Here is a 20,723-nt window from a genome sequence, read left to right as displayed (position 1 = left end):
TGAAGTGACATCAGTTTGTGTTCTTATGGTAGAACCAGCCAACTGTACCGAACACTTCTTAGTAGAAAGAAAAGCAACAGGGTGGGCTATTTTTAATCAAACTGACGCAAAATAGGAATATTTTGCATTTTTAAATGTTAATGTAAAAAGTATTACTTAAATTGTTGAAGCTTACTACAGCTATTCAAAACAATGTACAAGTTAGCAACTCTGATGCCACATTATTCCAGATAGTGAGCATATATCGGTCCACTGGCTTCATAAGGTCAGCACCCTGCTGACTGTTTGCCACTGTTGGTCCACCCTCGGACCACCCAGATTACTGTCCTGCTTACAAGCTCTAACTAGTTTTTAACCTCCCCACACAGATTTAAAATGCATAGAGACTTTTATTTTAGAAAATAAGCTTATAAAATAATGACTAGGCCTGATGTAAAATGATTTTATAGAAAATGCTGTTGCTGACATTGTGCTAATTTATGAAGTATAACTAAAGAAGGAAGGAAAAATCAGTAAATTGGGCTGTGAGTGGAAAATGAGTGATGATAAGTGGGATTTTGTCTATTACTCTGCTTAACCACCGGTGCCCCGCCCGGAAAACGCTAAGCAAAACGCCAGTGGACCGTTAGGTTTGCCATCAGCGGGCCAACAGTGGTCCACTATCCTCTTGCTATTAGGGATGTTTCTGTTTTCTTCTCGGTTTGGAGCCCCCGCCCTCCATTTCAATACTGGTTTTAGCATGGAGTTGGTGAGTGTATGTTACATGAAGGTTACACAGGTGGCCACTTGCCCTTTCGTGAATTTGTGTATAACTACCATGAAATTTGTGAACGACTGCCCTGCCGTTTCCCTCTGTTGCTTACTGCCCTTCATTTGCTAACTAGCAAGCTAGCAGTGTAAAGTCAAAAAGTTCCTTCAGCTATCATGTATAACAGCACTGGCTGCCATTTTCCCCCCGTTTGAAAAGAAAATGGGAGTCAGATTGCAGTGCTTTCTGATTTGGATCAACTGCTTAAGTCTGTATTTAGACTCGACCCCTCCTAGGGTCACCTAACAAACTTCATTTGAGCTAGCAATGGCCCTTAAAATAGCACTGGGCATTCAGTCAAAGGGAAATAGTGAGTCTAAGTCAATGGAGGCATGTTACAAACAGTGTTGAACGCTGGGGGGGGGGCTGGTGTCAAATGTGACATCAGTATTGCACAGCCAGCCTGTATCATGTTTTATATTGCCATGATATTGCGATATAGATTAGCTATGCAAGGCCAGGAAATGTGACGCCTAATTTAAGTGGTCTGGTTTTTAGTAGACATTCAGATCTGATTGATCTTTGTCTTCTATATTTTATACAGACCACAGGGTGAAACCCACCCCCGCCACTCCCACCCGCTCCAAAAAGGACCTTGATTTCAACCCCTCCACTGGTCAACCCAAAGTCATGCCCTTACAGAAACAAGCCATTTGTCTTGGTAGACTCTTGGGCAAAAGACTAATACTAGGGCTGGGCTATATGACAATACTTATCAGTATTGTGATAAATTATTTGACAGTATGTCACAATATGCTTTTTTGAGTATATGTTTATCATAAGTGCTAAGAACACTGAACAACTGCATATTTCATTAAAAAGAAGCACAATTAGTCCTGAAATGTTGTGTGAAATGTTGAATAATGATTATATTCATAGTATTTTTTGACCCTGCTGGTACTTTTCTGGTCCGTTCCAACTTACCAGATGTCAGAAAAAAATATTGTGACACATTGTGTTTTGAGAAAATGTCTTGAAGTATCATGATATTATATTTTTGCCATATCACCCACCTCTACTAATAACACAAATAAGGAAATCAGCAGCCATACCAACATTTCAAACATAGATTAGAGAAAATATAAATGATGCATTGTGATGAAGTAAACAAGTCACACCCAGTGAACATGGTTGTATTGTGACATAATAAACGTCACACCCTGATCACTATCTGACATTAATAATCTGTTAGTTTTACAATGTTTAGAGAAAGAACTAACAAACCAAATGATCCAGAGTAGAGGCCTGCGAGGGACAGTTTTTTCAGTCCCGCCTCCGTCCGCTCCCGCGAGATTTCATCCCGCTCCCACCGATAATCAGAATAATTTCTCCCGCTCCCGCCCACAGCCGAAACGATTTGACCCGCTCCCGTCTGCGCACATCCAATATCTGACACAGTCTAATCACAAATACATTATCCTCTGCTGACATTACACGGCGGTCGTGGTTATCAGGCTCACTGTGAGTAACTTCACCAAACGCCCAGTAAACATAAAGCAGGAATTAAACCACAGAGCGGTTATTTTTGGTGTTTTGCTGGGCAGCTGTGGGTGTCGGACTGAAGGCTCCGCCGTCTCTCTAACGCCTGATTCACACATGCTGCCTCTGCATGGAACGCTACAGCTGGAACGCGCTGACCTTTCATACATACAGCATTTGAGCTGCGGAGCAGCGGGACAGTTATACACACATTCCTGTTTCCAGATGGATAAGTGGTCACATCAGTCACTCTCCTCCATAGAAGTATCAGTTATAAATGTACACGGTATATTTGTTTACCCTGGACAGCATTCTGCCTTCTGATTGGGAAAAAGTTTCAAGTCTGTAGATCAACTGGGAAACCTGTCTGCAGCATGTAATGTTTAACTAGCATGTCGTCATGAATTATGTAAAAAATCGCCTTTTTAAGTTTTTATATGGTCTTCTGTTTAATTTTCATTGATTTCCATGGCTTATTTCAGCGTATTTAGCTGATGTGCATGGCCGTTCAGTGTGGCGCCTGGGACTGTTTGAAAGTGCTGACCGCTTTACTGATTTTAAAAAAAAAAGGCCAAATAAAACTAAAGTGCGATAAACTGAAAGAATATTGTGGCAGCGCCTCCTGCTGTTTATCAGAGCGTCACCGCTCCACGGTTTCGGTCTCCATTTCCCAAATGCTTTAGCCAAGCGCGCTAATGTTATTCCTCCTAATAAACAGACACATGTTCAACTCTGTCTCCTCATTATTCACCAACATCACTGTAATATTTCACCACCTACATAAACACACGAAGGTAATACAAGGGACAGGGGAGATCGAGTCTGCAGCGTCTGGGGTTTTAAAACGCTGTTAGAAAACCCTCAAACCACCGTTTTATTAGTGTAGATAAATGTGACATCATTATGCTGGTTATAGTGAACTGTGCCACCTGTCACTGCATAAAACAATAGAAACAGACAGTTAAAACAGAAGTTAAGACACTTCTGGGGTTTATCTTAAAGTTAAGACAGTATTTAGGAAATGTAGTTAGGATGTTTCTGTAATACTATTTTCTAATCTGGAGTTAGGATGAGATTATGAACTTAAGAACTGTTGTTCTATAATAGCTTCTGTCCTAAGTGAAGCTGTCATAGTGATTAAGCAGATAAGATTAGATTTCAGATATAAGAAGTTTCCGTAACATGGCCCTTGGTTGCCATCATGACCACTGTGATCAATTACCCTAATCTTAACCATTTAACTGTGCAAAAAAAATTACAAAATCACTGGAATTCACCTTTTTGGTGAAAATCCATTCAAGCCCCAAGTCAGGGGTATTTAATTAAAATTCATCACGGTCCAGATAGAGAAAATCTCCTCAAGCAAAGGTTCGGAACATCATAACGTCTAACCTGCATCATGATTCAGTGCCATATACTGTTTACTGTACCCTAGTAGGTATATCAACATCTTATATAGTCAACAACTGAATGTCAAATCAAATAAAGTACAGTTCAGTCATATTTCAACAACATTTATTGTCAGTTTTCTCTTTTTAGAGAACGTCATGAGAAATAACTTCCCTCTGACTCACTTTCTTCTCCGACTGCTGTTTCTCGCCTCGTCCCTCCCTGTGTGTGCGTCCCTCACTCGAGTCTCAGAGCTCATCGTAATGCACAGATCTGATTGGCTGAGTAGCGTCACGTGATATTTACAACGCATGCGATTGGTCTGTGAGTCTCCCTGGCCGCTAAAGCTACTGTAAAGGCTAGAAAATCTATGCCGATTAAAACAGAACCACCCTGCTGAAATGAAATAATTCTCTATAGTTTATCGGTTATAGGTCCAGGTCCGCATAGGACAGCGTCTGGGTCCAGACTCGGACCGCAGTCCGCCTATTAGTGACCTCTGCCCTACGTGAAGAACTTGACGCCAAACCTTTCAAAGTTTATATAGACTGCTTGCATATATGACTTGGTGATGCAGTCCATGGTTTGGGCAGCAAATTCATGAGTGGACACTTTTGGACTTGGCAACCTTTCAAAGGGCGGCGCCCTGACAAAGCTGGGCCTAATCTAGAATTCTGCATGAGACTGCTTTGAGGACTTGGCTAAGTTCCTTTAGTGAGAGGCACAAAAAGGTCCTTGTTTTCTGCTGTGTGTGTGTGTGTGTGTGTGTGTGTGTGTGTGTGTGTGCGTGCACATCGCCTACCGATGCCACTATTCAGACTTGAGAGGAGAGCTGAATATTGATTAAGTGCTCTTCATGTCACAGACCTAAATTAAAGTAAGTTTCCTTTTAAGGGTGAAGATTATTTAACTGCTCTGCTCCTCTTCCTGAAAGCAGACGTCATGTAATGGAAAAGAACACAGCACATCAGTTTTTATGTACTCGTTATTTTTATAAGCTATGCAAAAAAACTACTTTTACATCTTTAGGCCTCGCCTAACTGTTAAATGTCAAGACAAATCAGGTGACAATATCAAGAATAAAAGTAAATAAAAAAGTTAATTGTCTAAATTAGACAAAAAATTAAAACAATATGTCCACTGTTTTGTGGATTCAGGTGCAAATCTGACTGATTATTTAGTTTGTAAGCAAATTTAATCTAAAAATATAAGCTGCTGTGAGGATCACTTTCCGTATTTATTGATGCTTTCCTTGGCCAAGGCGATGTAGGCAGTCATGGCATCGTCTTTGGACATACCTGTGGAACATAAAACAGAATAATTAAACAGTTTAGAAAGTACATGTAGCCTCAAAGAACAGGATTTCATTCTCCGATTCTGTGGAAAAAGTGATGCTCGCTTGACCATAGAGATACGGAAGCCTGGAGAGGCCATGAGCTGTTGCTATAATTTTCTGGATTGTTATTTTGAGATCACAACATAAGTACCTCGTTATTTCAAGATAACAATTCTATATAGAGCCATGAACACTCAAAGAACCCATTACATGAATAAAGAGTTCTTCACATTGATAGAGAATGTGCTGTAGATGTTCTATATAGAACCTTTTTCAAACCTTTTTTTTCCCTCTATTTTTGTCAGGACAAATTACTATAGAAGAACCCTTTTTGGTGCTACATTGAACCCTTTTCAAAGAAGGTTCTCTATAGAACCATCAACAGCACATTCTCTATCAATGTGAAGAACACTTCATTCATGTAATGGGTTCTTTGAGTGTTCATGGTTCTATATAGAACCATTTTCTTTACTAATGAACATCGTTTTTTACTGTGTAGTGTGCAACAAGTTTAGGCTGAGCAATACTGATAAAACCCTATATCATAACATATATATACAAGTATAACATGGTATCATGATGACAGATAATATTTAAGTCAGCATTAAAAAAATGAATAAATTAGTATTTATAAAGGTAACGAGTATTGAGTTAATTTGTCCCGAGTGCTGCTACTCTATGTTACAAGATACGGCTCGTCTTGAAATCATAGTAAGTTCAGTCACGTCACTCCACTGCTGCGCTCCCTTCACTGGCTTCCTGTAGCCGCACTCATCAGATTTAAAACCCTGATGCCTACAAAGCCAAAAACGGACCATCCCCTCCCTACCTGATGGCAATGGTCAAAACTCAAACTGTGTGTCGAACCCTTCGAGCTTCAAGTAGTGGAAGTGGTTGGTATAGTGTAGTGGGTAACACCTCTGCTTTCTACACTATAGACTGGGGTTCAATCCCCACCTGGGTAAGCCCCCTACACTATACCAATAAGAGTCCTTGGGCAAGACTCCTAACACTACCTTCACCTACCTGTGTAAAATGATCAGACTGCAAGTCGCTCTGGATAAGAGCATCTGCCAAATGCCATAAATGTAAATGAGTACAGCTCGGCTCGACCCGCCATCCTTCAAGACGCGTGGAAGACAAGCATCAAGACTTTTCTCTGTACTGGTGGAACGAACTCCCACTGGCTGTCCGTACAGCAGAGTCTCTTGCGGTCTTTAAACGCAGACTGAAGACACATCTCTTTATACAGCACTTAAAGGAGCACTGAGTTAAGTAATTAATTGTAATGTATTGTACTGCACTTAGCCCTGCGATGGACTGGCGCCCTTCCAGGGTGTATCCTGCCTTCCGCCCAATGACAGCTGGGATAGGCTCCAGCATCCCACCGCGACCCAAAGGGATAAGCGGTTTAGATGATGTGTGTGTGTGTGTGTGTACTGCACTTATTGAAATGTATTGTATTGCACTGCACTGTGTTTAACTCTGTTCCTTTTTCTCTGGGTATCAACGTGGACTTCTGTTTCTAGCAGTATCTGAGCTCAGGACCGGCTTTCTCTCTAACCTTTTTGTAACTAGCAAAGATAGACAAAGCACTTTTTGTAAGTCGCTCTCGATAAGAGCATCTGCTAAACACTTGCTTTTGATTGGACTGTTCACCAAAGGTATTGTATAATGTATTGGAAATGGCATCCAGAAAACAGCACTTTTATAACTTTTTGTTTAATTTACCACCTAGTAAATGGTATGCACTGCGTAGCTGTCATGTCATGGATGCTAATGGTAAAGCACACAAAATAAAATTTCAAATAATTTCTATGTTTTTTAGCCATTATCTTAATGGAAATAATGCTCATTATGTATCAAATATATCCCTAAAACTTTAACAGTATCAGGGAACACTGATACAGATGATATATGACCCAGCTCAGATTATTAAGAAGCAAAGGCAATGTGTTACAGTATTCAGTTTTCCTGCAGTATTACCTTTCCTGGAATTCCATGCATCCCACTTGGCTTTTCCCTTCAAGTCAGCCATTCCAGGTTTATCTGCATAAAACATTCACCTTTCAGCAAACAAGTTCATCATAGAATCAAAACACAGGCTTAAGTATTTAATGCTTAAGCGGCCTTACCAATGTTAACGTCCCCAACAACAGCTTGCTTATAGAGGCCATACAGGTCCAGCAGCTCCTGGTCAGTCGGCCTGGTCTTCACTTTCTTCACATCGTCTGCGTATTGCTCAAACTCCTTCTGCATTAAGAGAAGATGGTTCAGATTCTCCCGACTGCTGGAGGTCAAAAGAGTGTTTACATATACTAATATAAAAGGTTTCATTCATTCGACATTACTTAGACGTAGGAAAGGCTGATAAATCAAAAATATTATATCACGATTTTCATAACGAACGATATGCATCATGATATTTTGTATTTCTAAGATTTAATATGTTATAACAGACATAATAAACCTGTAATGCCACATATCAAAAAGGTCTACAACAACATCTATTTTTTATTCAGAGAGTGTGTTTACATACACTCAACAATCCGATCATAATCGGATGTCTGCAGTTATCCGATTATTCAAATGGTCACGTAAACACCATACTCAGATTAGGAAATCTGATAAAGAGGCTGGATTTTAGCTCAGTAATCAGATTTCTCAGTGCATGTAAACTCTTACTCTGATTTCTTTCGGATTGATTTCACAGTCTGTGCATGCATAGATGGCAGCAAAAGACTTTTGGAGCGGCGCTAAATCCAAACACGAAATAAAGGATTTAAATACTCTTCATCTTCTAGATCATGTATGTCCATATTTCAGGTAAAGTGGTGTGATGTTTTGAAAAAACTGCGACGTGAAGTTTGAGCTTTACGTTACGTTTACGTTGCGTCTTTCTTCTGTGAGTTTATTGGCTGGTTGCAACGCAGAACTCAGATTACTGTCCGACTCAGGATTGTTCCCATTATCTGATTACTCAAGTGCATGTAAACGTGTTGATCAGATTACTGACAAAATCTGATTTTCTACAGTTATCGGATTACTAAGTGCATGTAAACACACTCATTGTTTTGCACTGCACTAAATCCATTTAAACAGAACCAGTAACCATGCAGTTAGTCAGTCTTCTTTCAGTACTGATGATATTCATGATATGCTCAGAAAAGCATATTGTTACGTAATTAATCATGACACGATAAAATATCGTCATACTGCCCACCTCTATTTTGATACTTGGGCAAACAGTAAATACGTACTAAGTAAACCTTTTGAATAACGTTCCAATGATCAAAAATCATCGTAGTCGATACATTTCTACATATTTCTCCCCTCTCGATGTAAACTGGGCGGTTCTAACTTGGATAGTGCTTCCGTAATCATTCCCCTGACCAATCACAAGGCTGACGTCTCTTGCCCCGCCCACAAAGCAGCTTCAGAGACAGAAAACTTAGCGAGCTTAAGTTAACCCTGCGTTACCCAAAGCTATTGTTGCCTGTTTATTTGTTTATCCAAACTCGAACAGTGTTCGTTCATCCATCTCCACATCTGTTTGTCCATGACTTTTGTCGTCCAGTTAGTGTCAGACAAAAGCTGGATAATGATTTTAGCTCTGTATGAGTGGCAGAGCAGCCTAGCAGTATTGGACAGCGAGCTGTCAGTCAAGCTGCTCATTAGCCACGCCCACATGGTTCTCAGGTAGGGCTGATCAGTGGTTTTTAAGCCGTGTTTCATCATAATCATATACGTTTTATTCAGGTTTGCTGAATGTGTAATATAACACTCAAGTTTAGTATCACAGAAACATTTTCCTGTGTTTCCTGTGACTTTAAGTCTTCCCAGTCAAACTAATCCTTCTGGTCTTGTGAAAAGCAGCCAGTGCATATCTGACCCATTTCCTACGTGCACTTGGCCCCACTAAGCCCACTCTTAATCACTGCAACGTGGTCATTATTTCCTCCACTGTACACGACCCATTGTTCAGCTGAACGACTAGCAAACGGACGTGCATGCCGATCTGAATGCCCATTGTGCGCGCGCAATCAACCCCAATGCACGCTCAAGTTTGGCCAGTTTGGTCATCTAATACAGCCCTAGATATTAACCCTAGAGGGCTAAAACGGCATGTCGGTCCACGGCGTTGTACTATGAAGGCATTAGAATGACGTAAGGACGCAAAACCCAGCTGCTCAAACGAAAAGCTTAAATATGTGCACGAGCAGTAATGCAACCAAACAGCCACACAGAAGCCGAACGGGCCTCGGATACAAATACAGCTGCTAACAGCAGAGATTTAGCGGCGTTGGGCGAGGCGCAGATATGAAGGTCGACGGCAAAACACTCACAGAATGTCCTACAGTCGGATAAAGAGAAGAGAAGAGAAGAGAACCGACCTGCAGAGTCATGTTGTCAGGCGAGCGTGCAGGAGACTCACTGCGTCCTCTCTAAAGCAGCGCAGATCTGCTGATGAATTACAGCTTACGGTCACATCGGGCAGAGACGCAGTGTGGCGGAGCGAGCGCTGATTGGCTGAGGAAAGAGCCAATGAGCAGAGAGCACCCATTCAGCATAGAGCGCAGTGTTGAGATCACAGGAATGCCGCGCTTTAAAGGGGAATACCACCGATTTTACAATTTTTTTTGCATAATTCCGTCGTTGCGATATAACCCGAGCCATTCAGAGCGGTTTAACGTGAAGTGGCTCATTCTAGGGAAGCGTACAGACTCTGCTTTCTTTACAGTTGTGGTGATATTAACCAGGGGTCGTCATTTTATTTACTATCCCAAACCACCGGTGAACGTAGATGTGCCATGCCAACGAACCCACATGAGTTTTATTTTTAAATAAATAAAAAAAGTGGAGAATCTGAAAGAATATATTTATTTTCTTTGGGGGCTGTTTTGACTAAACAGTGCCCTGTATGTATCCCTTCACCACGCATGGATTCAAATGGATTAATAACATGTTTTAGGCCAAAACTATCACAAAACAATAGTAATGTCTCAGACATCAGGCAGCGTATTCATAACCATTTCATGTACTAACTGTATGTGAGGGAGCTTTTAGAGGCATTGAACTCTCCAGACATTTGGTTCCTATCACCACCACTGTGAAGAATTCTGACCCTCTACGTTTCTCTATAATGGAGCGTTTCACATCAAACCACTCTGAATGACTTTGTTCACATCATAACCATTAAATTAGTCAAAAAATGTGAAAAATCAGCAGAATTCACCTTTTTTGGTGAGAGTCCTCTTAGACCCTAAAGCACATGTGTCAGGCTTGAGTCCTTACAGGTCAAACCACTGCAGACTTCAGCACACTGCCTCATTAAAAACTGATTCAGCACATCAGCTAATTTGCAAGGCCTTAATGAACTGAATTCAGAGTGTTAGATGAGGGTAAACGCTGAGCTCTGCAGCACTTCGGCCCAGAAGGTCCCCAGTTTGACCTGCCATCGCCTTCAACTAGACTGCATGCATTTATGACTTGGTAATGCAGTCCAATTCAGCCATGACTGGACACTAATGGACCTGGCAACCTTCCAAAGGGTGGCAAGGCCCAATCTGCTGTTGAGGACTTGGCTATGCAGAAAATTTTCTTCCCATTTAAATGACGCACCATGTTTATATTACAGGAACTAAGTAAATGAGACAAAACAGAACACGTAAGTATTATTACGTCCAATAAAACCTTTGACCCAATTACGCCCAACAAGCACATTTACTGTGATGAGGAAAAGGTCACTGAACATGTTCTGATTGGTCTAAATTGATGTGAACTGATCTGAAATTGCGTACAGTTACAATTTAGATGAGCATTAGATAATGCCCCTTTCATTTTCTTCCTTTTATTCACACTCAAATTGAGCTTTTTATTGTTTCATTAAATTGAACAGTCTGATGTGACCAAAACATATTTAGTTTTGTTTAATATGATATTAGAAATGAAGTGATTAAAAACTCATTTTTTGCCATTTGGTTTGATCAGTGACACAAATGTCCTCACATGGCCTTAAGAAACCTCAGTAAACATATGGACAAATGGAAATATTCAGATATGGACATTCATTTGTTACAGATTAATTATATTGCCTATTGACAGACCACAGCCTACATAGAGATTTTCTTCAAATTATTTTCCTTAAAAATATTTTTTAAACAGATTTTAAATTGTGGGTCTTTTTTATGCTTTCATTGTTCAGATTTGGAATGATTTTGCTTTAAGAAGTGCACGCATTCATCAAGTCTCGTTTTGAGATACAAATAGTAGCACAACTGCTGGACAATACTGCATGACTTTATAACAGCATAGTTTCTGATAGGTAATTCTGCTGTCTCACTCTATTCCCCATGGAAGTTTATGGGAGGCACAATTTCTTAAAGGGGAATTCCACAGATGTTTCAAAATTTCAAAAAGAAGCTCAGATTTTTTTTTCACAGTGGTGGTGATAGAAACCAGGAGTTGCAAAGTCTACAACACAAATATAGCCTTTTTATTTACTATCCAAAGCCAACAGTGAACCTACAGGTATCTTATAAGTTTAAGTATGTAGTATTGATGATGGTAAAACACTGCTTGGGCAGCTTTGTAATATTCATAAAATATATATAAAAGGCTCCAAGAAGGCCGAATACTCCGACCTGCTGTTTGGTGCATAAGCACACACAACAGTCAGAGTTTTCCTCTCTGCGATTTTAATTCGCATTGAGGCGAATTCGGCCTTCTTGGAGCAAGTGGGCGGGGCTCTGGAAAGGGTCCCGCCTACAGACTCCATAGTCTTACTGGGAGACTTCAATGCTCATGTTGGCAATGACTGGGAGACCTGGAGAGGCGTGATTGGGAAGAACGGCCTGCCCGATCTAAACCCGAATGGTGAATTGTTATTGGACTTCTGTGCCAGGCATGGATTGTCCATAATGAACACCAAGTTCGAACACAAGGATGTTCATAAGTGTACATGGTACCAGAGCTCCTTGGGTCATAGGTCAATGATCGACTTTGTTGTCGTTTCATCTGACTTGGGACCATATGTTCTGGACACTCAGGTGAAGAGAGGTGCTGAGCTGTCAACCGATCACCATCTGGTGGTGAGTTGGATCAGATGGCAGGGAAGACCGATGGTCAGACCCAGTAGGCCCAAGCGAATAGTGAGGGTGTGCTGGGAACGACTGTCGGAGGCCCCTGTTTGGAAAGATTTTAACTCCCACCTCCGGGAGAGCTTTTCTCATGTCCCGGAGGAGGTAGGGGACATGGAGTCTGAATGGACCCTGTTCAAAACCTCCATTGTGGAAGCTGCCATGCGTAGCTGTGGCCAAAAGCTTGTTGGTGCCTGTCAGGGTAAGAACCCCCTGGTGGACACCGGGGGTGAGGGAGGCCATCAAGCTGAAGAAAGAGGCCTTTAGGGACTGGATGGCCCGAAGGACTCCCAACTCAGCAGATAGGTACCGACAGGCGAAAAAGGTGGAAAAAGACTTTCGGTCGGCCTCAAGGAGGTTAAGGACGACTGTCCGGCAACTCAGGAGTGGTCGGGGTGGCTGCGCCCAAGCTGTATTCGACAGGGGTGGGGAAGCTCTGACTTCAAATGAGGATATTGTAGGTTGGTGGAAGGAGCACTTTGAGGAACTCCTTAATCCGGGAGACATGCCTCCCTCACGGGAGTCAGGGCCAGAGGCTTCTGGCGTGGCAAGCTCCATTTCCCTGGTGGAGGTCACTGAGGTAGTTGGCAAGCTCTTCAGTGGCAAGGCACCGAGGGTGGATGAGATTCGTCCGGAGATGCTTAAGGCTCTGGATATTGTGGGGCTGTCGTGGCTGACACACCTCTGCAATATTGCATGGACCTCGGGAATGGTACCCTTGGACTGGCAGACCGGGGTTGTGGTCCCTATTTTTAAGAAAGGGGACCGGAGGGTGTGTGCCAACTATTGGGGTATCACACTGCTCAGCCTCCCTGGGAAAGTCTATGCCAAGGTGCTAGAAAGGAGACTTCGACTGATAGTTGAACCTCGGATTGAGGAGGAACAATGCGGATTCCGGCCGTGGAACAATGGACCAGCTTTTCACCCTCTCACAGATTGTTGAGGGGGCACGGGAATTTGCCAACCCAGTCTGTGGATTTGGAGAAGGTTTACGACCGTGTTCCCCGAGATATCTTGTGGGAGGTCCTCTGGGAGTATGGGGTGCCGGGGCTGCTACTCCGGGCCATTCAATCTCTGTACGCCCGGAGTGAGAGCTGTGTTCGTATACTCGGCATAAAGTCGGACTCTTTCAGTGTTAGCGTTGGACTCCGCCAGGGTTGTGCCCTGTCGCCACTCCTGTTCGTGATATTCATGGACAGGGTGTCAAGGCATAGCCGTGGTCAGGAGGGCATTATGTGTGGAGGCCGAATGGTGGCGACTCTGCTATTTGCAGACGGTGTTGTTCTTTTGGCTGGATCACATGGATGCCTCCAGCGCGCACTGGAGCAGTTTGCAGCTGAGTGTGAAGCGGTTGGTATGCGGATCAGCACCTCCAAGTCTGAGTCCATGGTCTTAGCCCGGAAAAGGATGGCATGCCCACTCCAGGTAAGGGGGAAAGGACTTTAAGTATCTCGGGGTCTTGTTCACGAGTGATGGGAAGAAGGATCTTGAGATTGACCGCAGGCTGGGACAGGCGGCAGCAGTAATGCGGTCGCTGTACCGGACTGTAGCGGTGAAGAGGGAGCTGACCCGTGAGGCGAAGCTCTCTGTTTACCGGTCGTTCTACATCCCGACCCTCACCTATGGTCACGAGCTGTGGGTAATGACCGAAAGAATGAGATCGCGAATACAAGTGGCGGAAATGAGCTTTCTTCGCAGGGTGGCGGGCTACACTCTATTTGATAGGGTGAGGAGCTCGGCCATCCGGGAGGAGCTCGGAGTAGAGCCGCTACTCCTCCGCATTGAGAGGAGCCAGCTGAGGTGGTTCAGGCATCTGATCTGGATGCCCCCTGGATGCCTCCCGGTGGGGGTGTACCAGGCACGGCATACCGGAATAAGACCCCGGGGTCGTCCTAGGACGTGCTGGAGGGATTATATCTCCAGGTTGGCCTGGGAGCGGCTTGGGGTCCCCGGGAATGAGCTGGAGGAAGTTGCGGGGGACAGGGTCATCTGGGATTCTCTGCTCTCCCAACTGCTACCGCGACCGTAGCTGGACTAAGCGGTTAAAGATGATGATGATGATGATATATAAAAGGCATATTTGTAACCATTTTGTGGAGGTTTTGGAAGCATTAAAGTCTTCAGACGTCTGGTTCCTATCACCAACACTGTAAACAATTCTGAGTCAGTACGTTTCTCTAAAACAGAGTATTTTACACCAAACTACTCTAAATGACTTTGTTTACATCTTAAAAGACCCATAGTGTACATTTTTTTGTAGTGCTTCCCATTACATCTACTAATGACGCTTGAGTGGTTTTATGAGCTGAAACAGTCAGTTTTTACCCTGTAACATTACTGTTTTCTATTGCCAAGTCAGGACTGGTTGACACCCCAGGCATTCCTGCTTGTACGACTTTTTCCTTAATACATGCTGGATATTACAGTGAGACAACAATGATGATAAAAACGTGAAAATGATACAAAACTGTGAATTCTGTCAAACCCATGAGACTGAGGGATATGACAGTGCACTACAGAACACTGCATAACACAGTTAATACTATGTTAAACACTACCTTTAGGCTGGAATCCACCTTTATTTCACCAGTTTCTTTTTGATATTTCTGCATAATTAAATGGTTAAACAAAGGATACAATTAGAAAAGAGGTTCTGAATGATGCTGGTGTCTATTTGATGCTGGATCAGAGCTGGTCTGAGGGCAGCCTGGCCACTTCATATTTCTCCCATTACAGCGAAAACATGAGTGCAGAATGCCAGAGGGCGCCCATGAGCAAGTCCTACCAATCAGCACTCAGCAGCAGTAATGCTAACCAATCAGCACTCAGTGGCACTAATGCCAACCAATCAGCACTCAGTAGCAGTAATGCCAACCAATCAGCACTCAGTAGCAGTAATGCTAACCAATCAGCACTCAGTAGCAGTAATGCCAACCAATCAGCATGCAGTAGCAGTAACTGCTAACCAATCATCACTCAGTAGCAGTAATGCTAACCAATCATCACTCAGTAGCAGTAATGCCAACCAATCATCACTCAGTAGCAGTAATGCTAACCAATTAGCATGCAATAGCAGTAATGCCATCCAAATAGCACGCAGTAACAGTAATGCTAACCAATCATCACTCAGTAGCAGTAATGCCAACCAATCAGCACTCAGTAGCAGTACTAATTGGTTAGCATTACTGCTACTGAGTGCTGACTGTGTGAAGTGGTTTATTGTCACTGATATCATGAAATAAGGCACATTACAAAACTCCCAAAGCGCTAAAAATAACAGTGGTGTCAAAATGTTTTTTATAGTTCTGTGTTCAGGAAATGAATGAATCCTTCTAAATAAAACACGCTTCATTTATAAACTACAGTTTTGCTGAAATGCTCCATATTAACCCATTACCTGTCTGCGTACTGTTATAGTATTCTGAGGCTGGAAGGCAGCCAGTCACAGCCGAATCCAGTGTCTGTATAAACTCTGCCTGTTCAGCCCTTTTTGAACGCAGCGTTGATGTTTTCTTCCCTACCTTACATATCCTATACCCCATAATCCTGTGTATCCACGCCGATGCGGTTAGAAATAAATAGTAGAACATATCAGCACTGACACAGTGGACAACGCTGCTTTCTAAGGCACTGACTTATGAGACAGCGCAGGCAGGAAGGCATCGAGACAGCTGCCTTCAGGTTCGGACTCAGTCATTCTCTGGTTGGACTTCGATAGCACAGTTGTGCTGAACCTAAACACTAGGTGGTGTCGTGTTTTTTAAACAGGACCATCAACTTTGTGTGGGAGAAGGGTCCAGCCGCAGACCTCCGGAGCTCCGCTCCGCTGAGGAGGCAATCAAATTGCAGAACTCCAGCTCAGCTCAGGAATAAAAAGCTTCTCAGAACAGCTAGTCATGTAAATGTGCTTCTTGGCGCCACAAAAACACAGTATACGTTATAAGAACAGAATAAAAAAATAAATACTTAATATAACACAAGATTAACACAAAAGATAAATACAAATAAAGATAAAATCCCATTTTTTAGGAAACCAGTGAAGAGCATATGGAGGAATGTGTTCACGGTGACAGTATTTTATATTGATTTTACGTTTAGATCGTCAAAAAATAACACTGAATCAGTGTTGAATCAGCATAAAATTAACGTGCACAAATAAATAATTTCTGTCGTCGGATTTCAACACTGATTTGATGCACAGGCGATGAAAAAATGAACATTGATCCAGAATAATTTTGCTATCTGGGATTGCAAAACAAGTTGGTTTTAGTAAAATAATAATATTTGATTGATGGACAGCTGTGTTTTTGAACGGTTAAAGGTAAGAGTAAAACAAGGTGAGCCTCACAGCGTTACAGACCTTTTATTTTGACAGCTAGTTGCCACGTGTGACGTCACTGTTCTGCAATTTGATTGGCTCCTTAGCGGAGCGGAGGTCCGGAGCAGAGCCGTTTATGTGGAGCTTGGCCACTTCCTATTTCCCCCCCGTTATATCAAAAACAGGACTGCTGAACAGCAGAGGGCGCCCTCGAGGGAGTCCTCAGTGAATGGGAGTGAATGGAGCTCAGTGACTAAAAACGAAAAGTTAAAATAGTTTCTAATCACTGAACCAGAACTGTCCTTTAATTTTAGAAAGTAGAAGGATGTATTTCACTAAAAAAACAAAGAAAACTCACCTGTATGTTTCCTTTTTTCTACAGCAAACGGGTTTTGGGCAGCAGGAGGCGGGCTTTACTGCCAGAGAGTGATGATTGATTGGCGAGCGGAGCAGCTCATTGGCTATTCGCGCTCACTGACGTCATGACGTACATGAGACGCCGTTTTAAACTCCTATAACTCGAGTTTAAAAGCTCTTAAAAATATAACAGCGGTGTTAAAATGTTTTATGCTGTTCTGTGTTCAGGAAATGATTGTATTCTTTTACATTAAAAATGTTTGAGCATTTATAAACTATGATTTTACTCAAATGCTCCATATCAACCCATTCATTTTGGACTCACTCGGGAGCGCCCTCTAGCATTTGAGACGCCCGGAAAACACTGTAGAGTGGACACTCTCCTCTATACATGATCTCTGGTCCGGAGGTCTGCAGCGGGAGTCAACAAAACATGGCACCGCGCGGTAACGCTCCACACGTGTGACTATTTTCAGACGAATATCTGCGCATTTTAAGTCTGATCTGAGGCAGGACTGCACGACAAAGATCAGACTCTACTGAAACCTGTTCTAAACGCAGCGTCTCATCACAAAGAAGTTACTTTAGGCAGCGGCCGGGCTAGTTTTCGTCCCTTAGCCGGTCATGCTGGGGCTGTGAGAGCAGGATGGCCGCTCCGGGGAAAGCTAAGAAGGAGAAGAAGAAGCCGATCCCGGTGAAAACGTCTCTGAACAACCCGTACAACCTCCGATGGGCGCCGTTAGAGAGAGGTCTGAAGGGATTTATACTGAAAACGCTGAGGGACAGGATAGACACTGTCGGGCTCTGGAAGAACCCGAGGAAAGCTAAGGATTTCCGCAGCAAAAGAAAAGCGAAGGAGCGAGACTCGGAGCCCGCCGAAGCCGAAAATGGACCTCAGCGGCCGGGCTGGAGCGACGAGGCCGCGCGGAGGCAGCTGGCACTCGGCATCAACGAGGTGACCAAAGGCCTGGAGAGGGACGAGCTCAGCCTGGTGCTGGTCTGCAGCTCGGCCCAGCCGGCGCACATGACCAGCCACCTTATTCCACTAAGTAAGACCAGGGCGGTGCCGGCCTGTCAGGTGCCGGAGCTGAGCGCGAGTCTCTCGGGGGTTCTGGGCGTGAGCAGCGTGCTGGCGCTGGGCTTCAGGCGGAGAACCATAGACTTCGCCGATACAGTGCGGCAGATCGCGGCTAAGGTGCCGCCGCTGCTCGTAGCCTGGATGCCCGCGGAGAGTGAACTAACCCCAGCCGGGCTGGAGGGCGAGATCCAGGGGGAAAGCTCCCATTTAGATCCAGATGAAAGTGAGGAGCAGCCCAGAGACTCGCAGTCAGATCCGGTTCAAACAGAGGACTCCTTTACAGATCCAGTTAAGGCTGAAGACGCCCAGTCAGATCAGATCGAGTCAAAAGGGCAAAAGAGAAAACTGGAGTTTTCACCGGAGGCTGACGAAGAAGATCCGAGCCTGTCGCTCCAGCCGCTTAAAGTCAAGAAAACCATCCCAAATCCTTCAAAAATCCGGAAACCCAAGAAGAAGAAGGCACTGAAGAAATGACCAATGACTTCAGTCGTTATGTAAACAGTCAATTCTAGTATTTTGATAAGAAATGTACATTTTACTGCCATTTCCTTACAGTAATTGAGGCAGGAATCATGATGTCTAAATGAAAATATAGCTTTTTAATTATTATTTCTTTGCAATCTAAAACCACCAATGAGTCTACAGGTGTCTAGAGTTTTGTTGATAACAGTAAAAGTGATAACCCTCAAAATACCTTTTCATTGGGCCCTGTTTTTCCATCCATACAACACCCTGCATTAACTTGTTTAGGCTAAAACATAATTGCAGACCTACAATGAAGCAACATATAAAGGGGAATTCCACCAACTTTTCCAAAGTTCTGAATAATTCATGTCAGCATTTAGAGTGGTTTGATGTGAAGTAGTTCACTGTAGAGAAACTTACAGACTCTGATTTCTATACAGTGGTGGTGATGGGAACCAGGAGTCTCCATGACTACAACACAAATAGAGCCATTTTATTTACTATACAAAACCACCAGTGAACCTATAAGTGTCTTCTGAGTTTTTATTTCAATGTTGTCAGAAGAAAACCTCGTATCTCCAAAATGGGAACTTTACAGGAAAAGGAAAAAACATGCTTTACTTTTAATCTAAGTCAATGGAACCAGACCCCAAAGTCATTTTGAGTTATTTCTTTCCTTCCATTCTTCATGAAATGCAACAGGCACTTTCGAAATATGTCAAAAACTGAAAAAATGGAGATAGGTTTTCTTCTGACAACAGCAAAATGCAATGTTGATGACAGTAAAATACGCATAAATCTGAAATAAGTGTTCTTTTGGGTGATATTTTGCCCTACAAAGCCCTACATGTATATCACTCTACTATGAATGGATTAAAACAGGGGTCCTCAACCTTTTCCACCTCAATGTCCAACTGTTTATTACTTGAAAACACGAAGGTCCAACTTTTCAACAGTGATGTTTGCATTATTTCTGCAGTACCCCTGCAGTATGTGACGTTATCAGTGAAGATAAAAAATCAGCAGAATATTGGTGCAACTGGACAACTGAAAGGTCAGGCAGAGTGTATTTTGTTTATAGAGGCAAAAGACAAATAAGCTGCCGTCATGCACTGTTACTGTAATTTTTGTGCGATGTTTACTGTCTGAAACCATTTTCTATTTCTTTTTTCTTAAGTCATTTTTTTCCACTGATATATATGATAAAGTTCCATCACAGGCCCACTGGCTCCGTATAGGCCAGGGGTCAGCAACATATGTCCATAACTGCTAATTGCAGACTGCTGGTCATCACAGCAACGCAGACAACAGTCTTGCCTAGCTAGTAGCGAAAAGGCAAAGAGAAAGGTTTAAGACAAACATCAATAATTTGGAGATGAATGGACTTATTTGGATTTATAAGCAATCAGTTTCCTGATATGTTTAATCTGCAACAAGAAACTGTCAGACACCAAAAGTCACGAAGCTTTAGTCAGTTTCTTGTTCGAATTTTCCCGTTCCACCTTAAATGGTGCAGCAGCTACATTCTGGAGCCTCAGGCACAATATAAGGTGGAACGGGAGAATGAGAAGCTGACTTCAGCCTTGTATGAAAACTGAACGTTAAGAGACATTTTACTAGAAACTGTTCTACTTTTGAGGAAAAGTTTCCTGCTTGAGATGTGAGAAAAGCAGCTATAGTATAATTCTCTTGAATTCTCTTGAACAGAGCATTTCTGAACAAACCACTTTGAATTCATTTGCTTACATCTTTCACTTAATTATGTAGAATTTTTTAAAAAACAGGTGGAGTTCCCCTGAAAGGCCTCAGGCACTGTATTTGCAACCTTTTTTGTGTAATAGCTTTCTGTGAGGTAGTACATGAATTGCTTCAGACATCTGGTTCTTGGGTCATTCTACAGAAACGTCCACTTTTCTATCTCTCCATAGGACTCACTGGTGTTACTGATCGTCATTGGTGTTACACATAAGAAAGGTAACACCATGAAAAATACATTTTACAAAATGGCTGCTACAGAGCATCAAACCACATGTTGTCAGTCATGGAATATCCACTAAAATATGTAATTTAATCCATTTGTATTCTATTTTTTCACAAATACCTAAGAATAAAGTCGGTCACACCAGTGACTTCAGCTAAAAGCTTCGTATGAAATCATGAGCTAAATGAGAAAATCTCTGATAACTGAAAGACACAGTGGACTCACCATGTGCTTTTCTTCATAGATCCTCAGAAAACAGGTAAAAAGAAGTCGAGTGATGTCATCAGTGTGACTTTTAATTCAAAATAAGAGATTTTTTGTTACGCAGTAACACCAGTGACACGACTCCTGGGGAACTTTCATTATATATTTT

General features: G+C 42.7%; 2 protein-coding genes across 2 annotated transcripts; one reads left to right on the top strand and one right to left on the bottom strand.

The window, feature by feature from the left end:
• Positions 1-4,647: 4,647 nt before the first annotated feature.
• Positions 4,648-9,534, bottom strand: acbd7 (acyl-CoA binding domain containing 7). The gene is made up of 4 exons (XM_036558787.1): positions 9,407-9,534; positions 7,148-7,265; positions 6,999-7,061; positions 4,648-4,974 (listed from the first exon to the last, which is right to left on the bottom strand). The coding sequence occupies exons 1-4, from the start codon at positions 9,416-9,418 to the stop codon at positions 4,901-4,903; spliced, it is 267 nt and encodes an 88-aa protein (XP_036414680.1). The 5' UTR covers positions 9,419-9,534; the 3' UTR covers positions 4,648-4,900.
• Positions 9,535-17,233: 7,699 nt separating this feature from the next.
• Positions 17,234-18,597, top strand: rpp38 (ribonuclease P/MRP 38 subunit). The gene has a single exon (XM_036558390.1). The coding sequence runs from the start codon at positions 17,473-17,475 to the stop codon at positions 18,376-18,378; it is 906 nt and encodes a 301-aa protein (XP_036414283.1). The 5' UTR covers positions 17,234-17,472; the 3' UTR covers positions 18,379-18,597.
• The last annotated feature ends 2,126 nt before the right edge of the window (positions 18,598-20,723 follow it).

The sequence above is a fragment of the Colossoma macropomum genome, unplaced genomic scaffold (genome assembly GCF_904425465.1).
Source record: "Colossoma macropomum unplaced genomic scaffold, Colossoma_macropomum, whole genome shotgun sequence".
NCBI lineage: Eukaryota > Metazoa > Chordata > Actinopteri > Characiformes > Serrasalmidae > Colossoma > Colossoma macropomum.
Note: the sequence above shows the minus strand (reverse complement) of the source record. Positions and strands in the feature narration are given on the sequence as shown.

What these genes read in the sequence shown, in the direction of transcription:
- acbd7 (XM_036558787.1), bottom strand. An exon ending in TGTTGGGGACGTTAACATTG is followed by an intron (nt 7,062 to 7,147) that starts GTAAGGCCGCTT and finishes TGTTTTATGCAG; the next exon opens with ATAAACCTGGAATGGCTGAC. An exon ending in TGCATGGAATTCCAGGAAAG is followed by an intron (nt 4,975 to 6,998) that starts GTAATACTGCAG and finishes TATGTTCCACAG; the next exon opens with GTATGTCCAAAGACGATGCC.
- rpp38 (XM_036558390.1), top strand. Translation starts at nt 17,473, where the DNA reads ATGGCCGCTCCGGGGAAAGCTAAGAAGGAGAAGAAGAAGCCGATCCCG.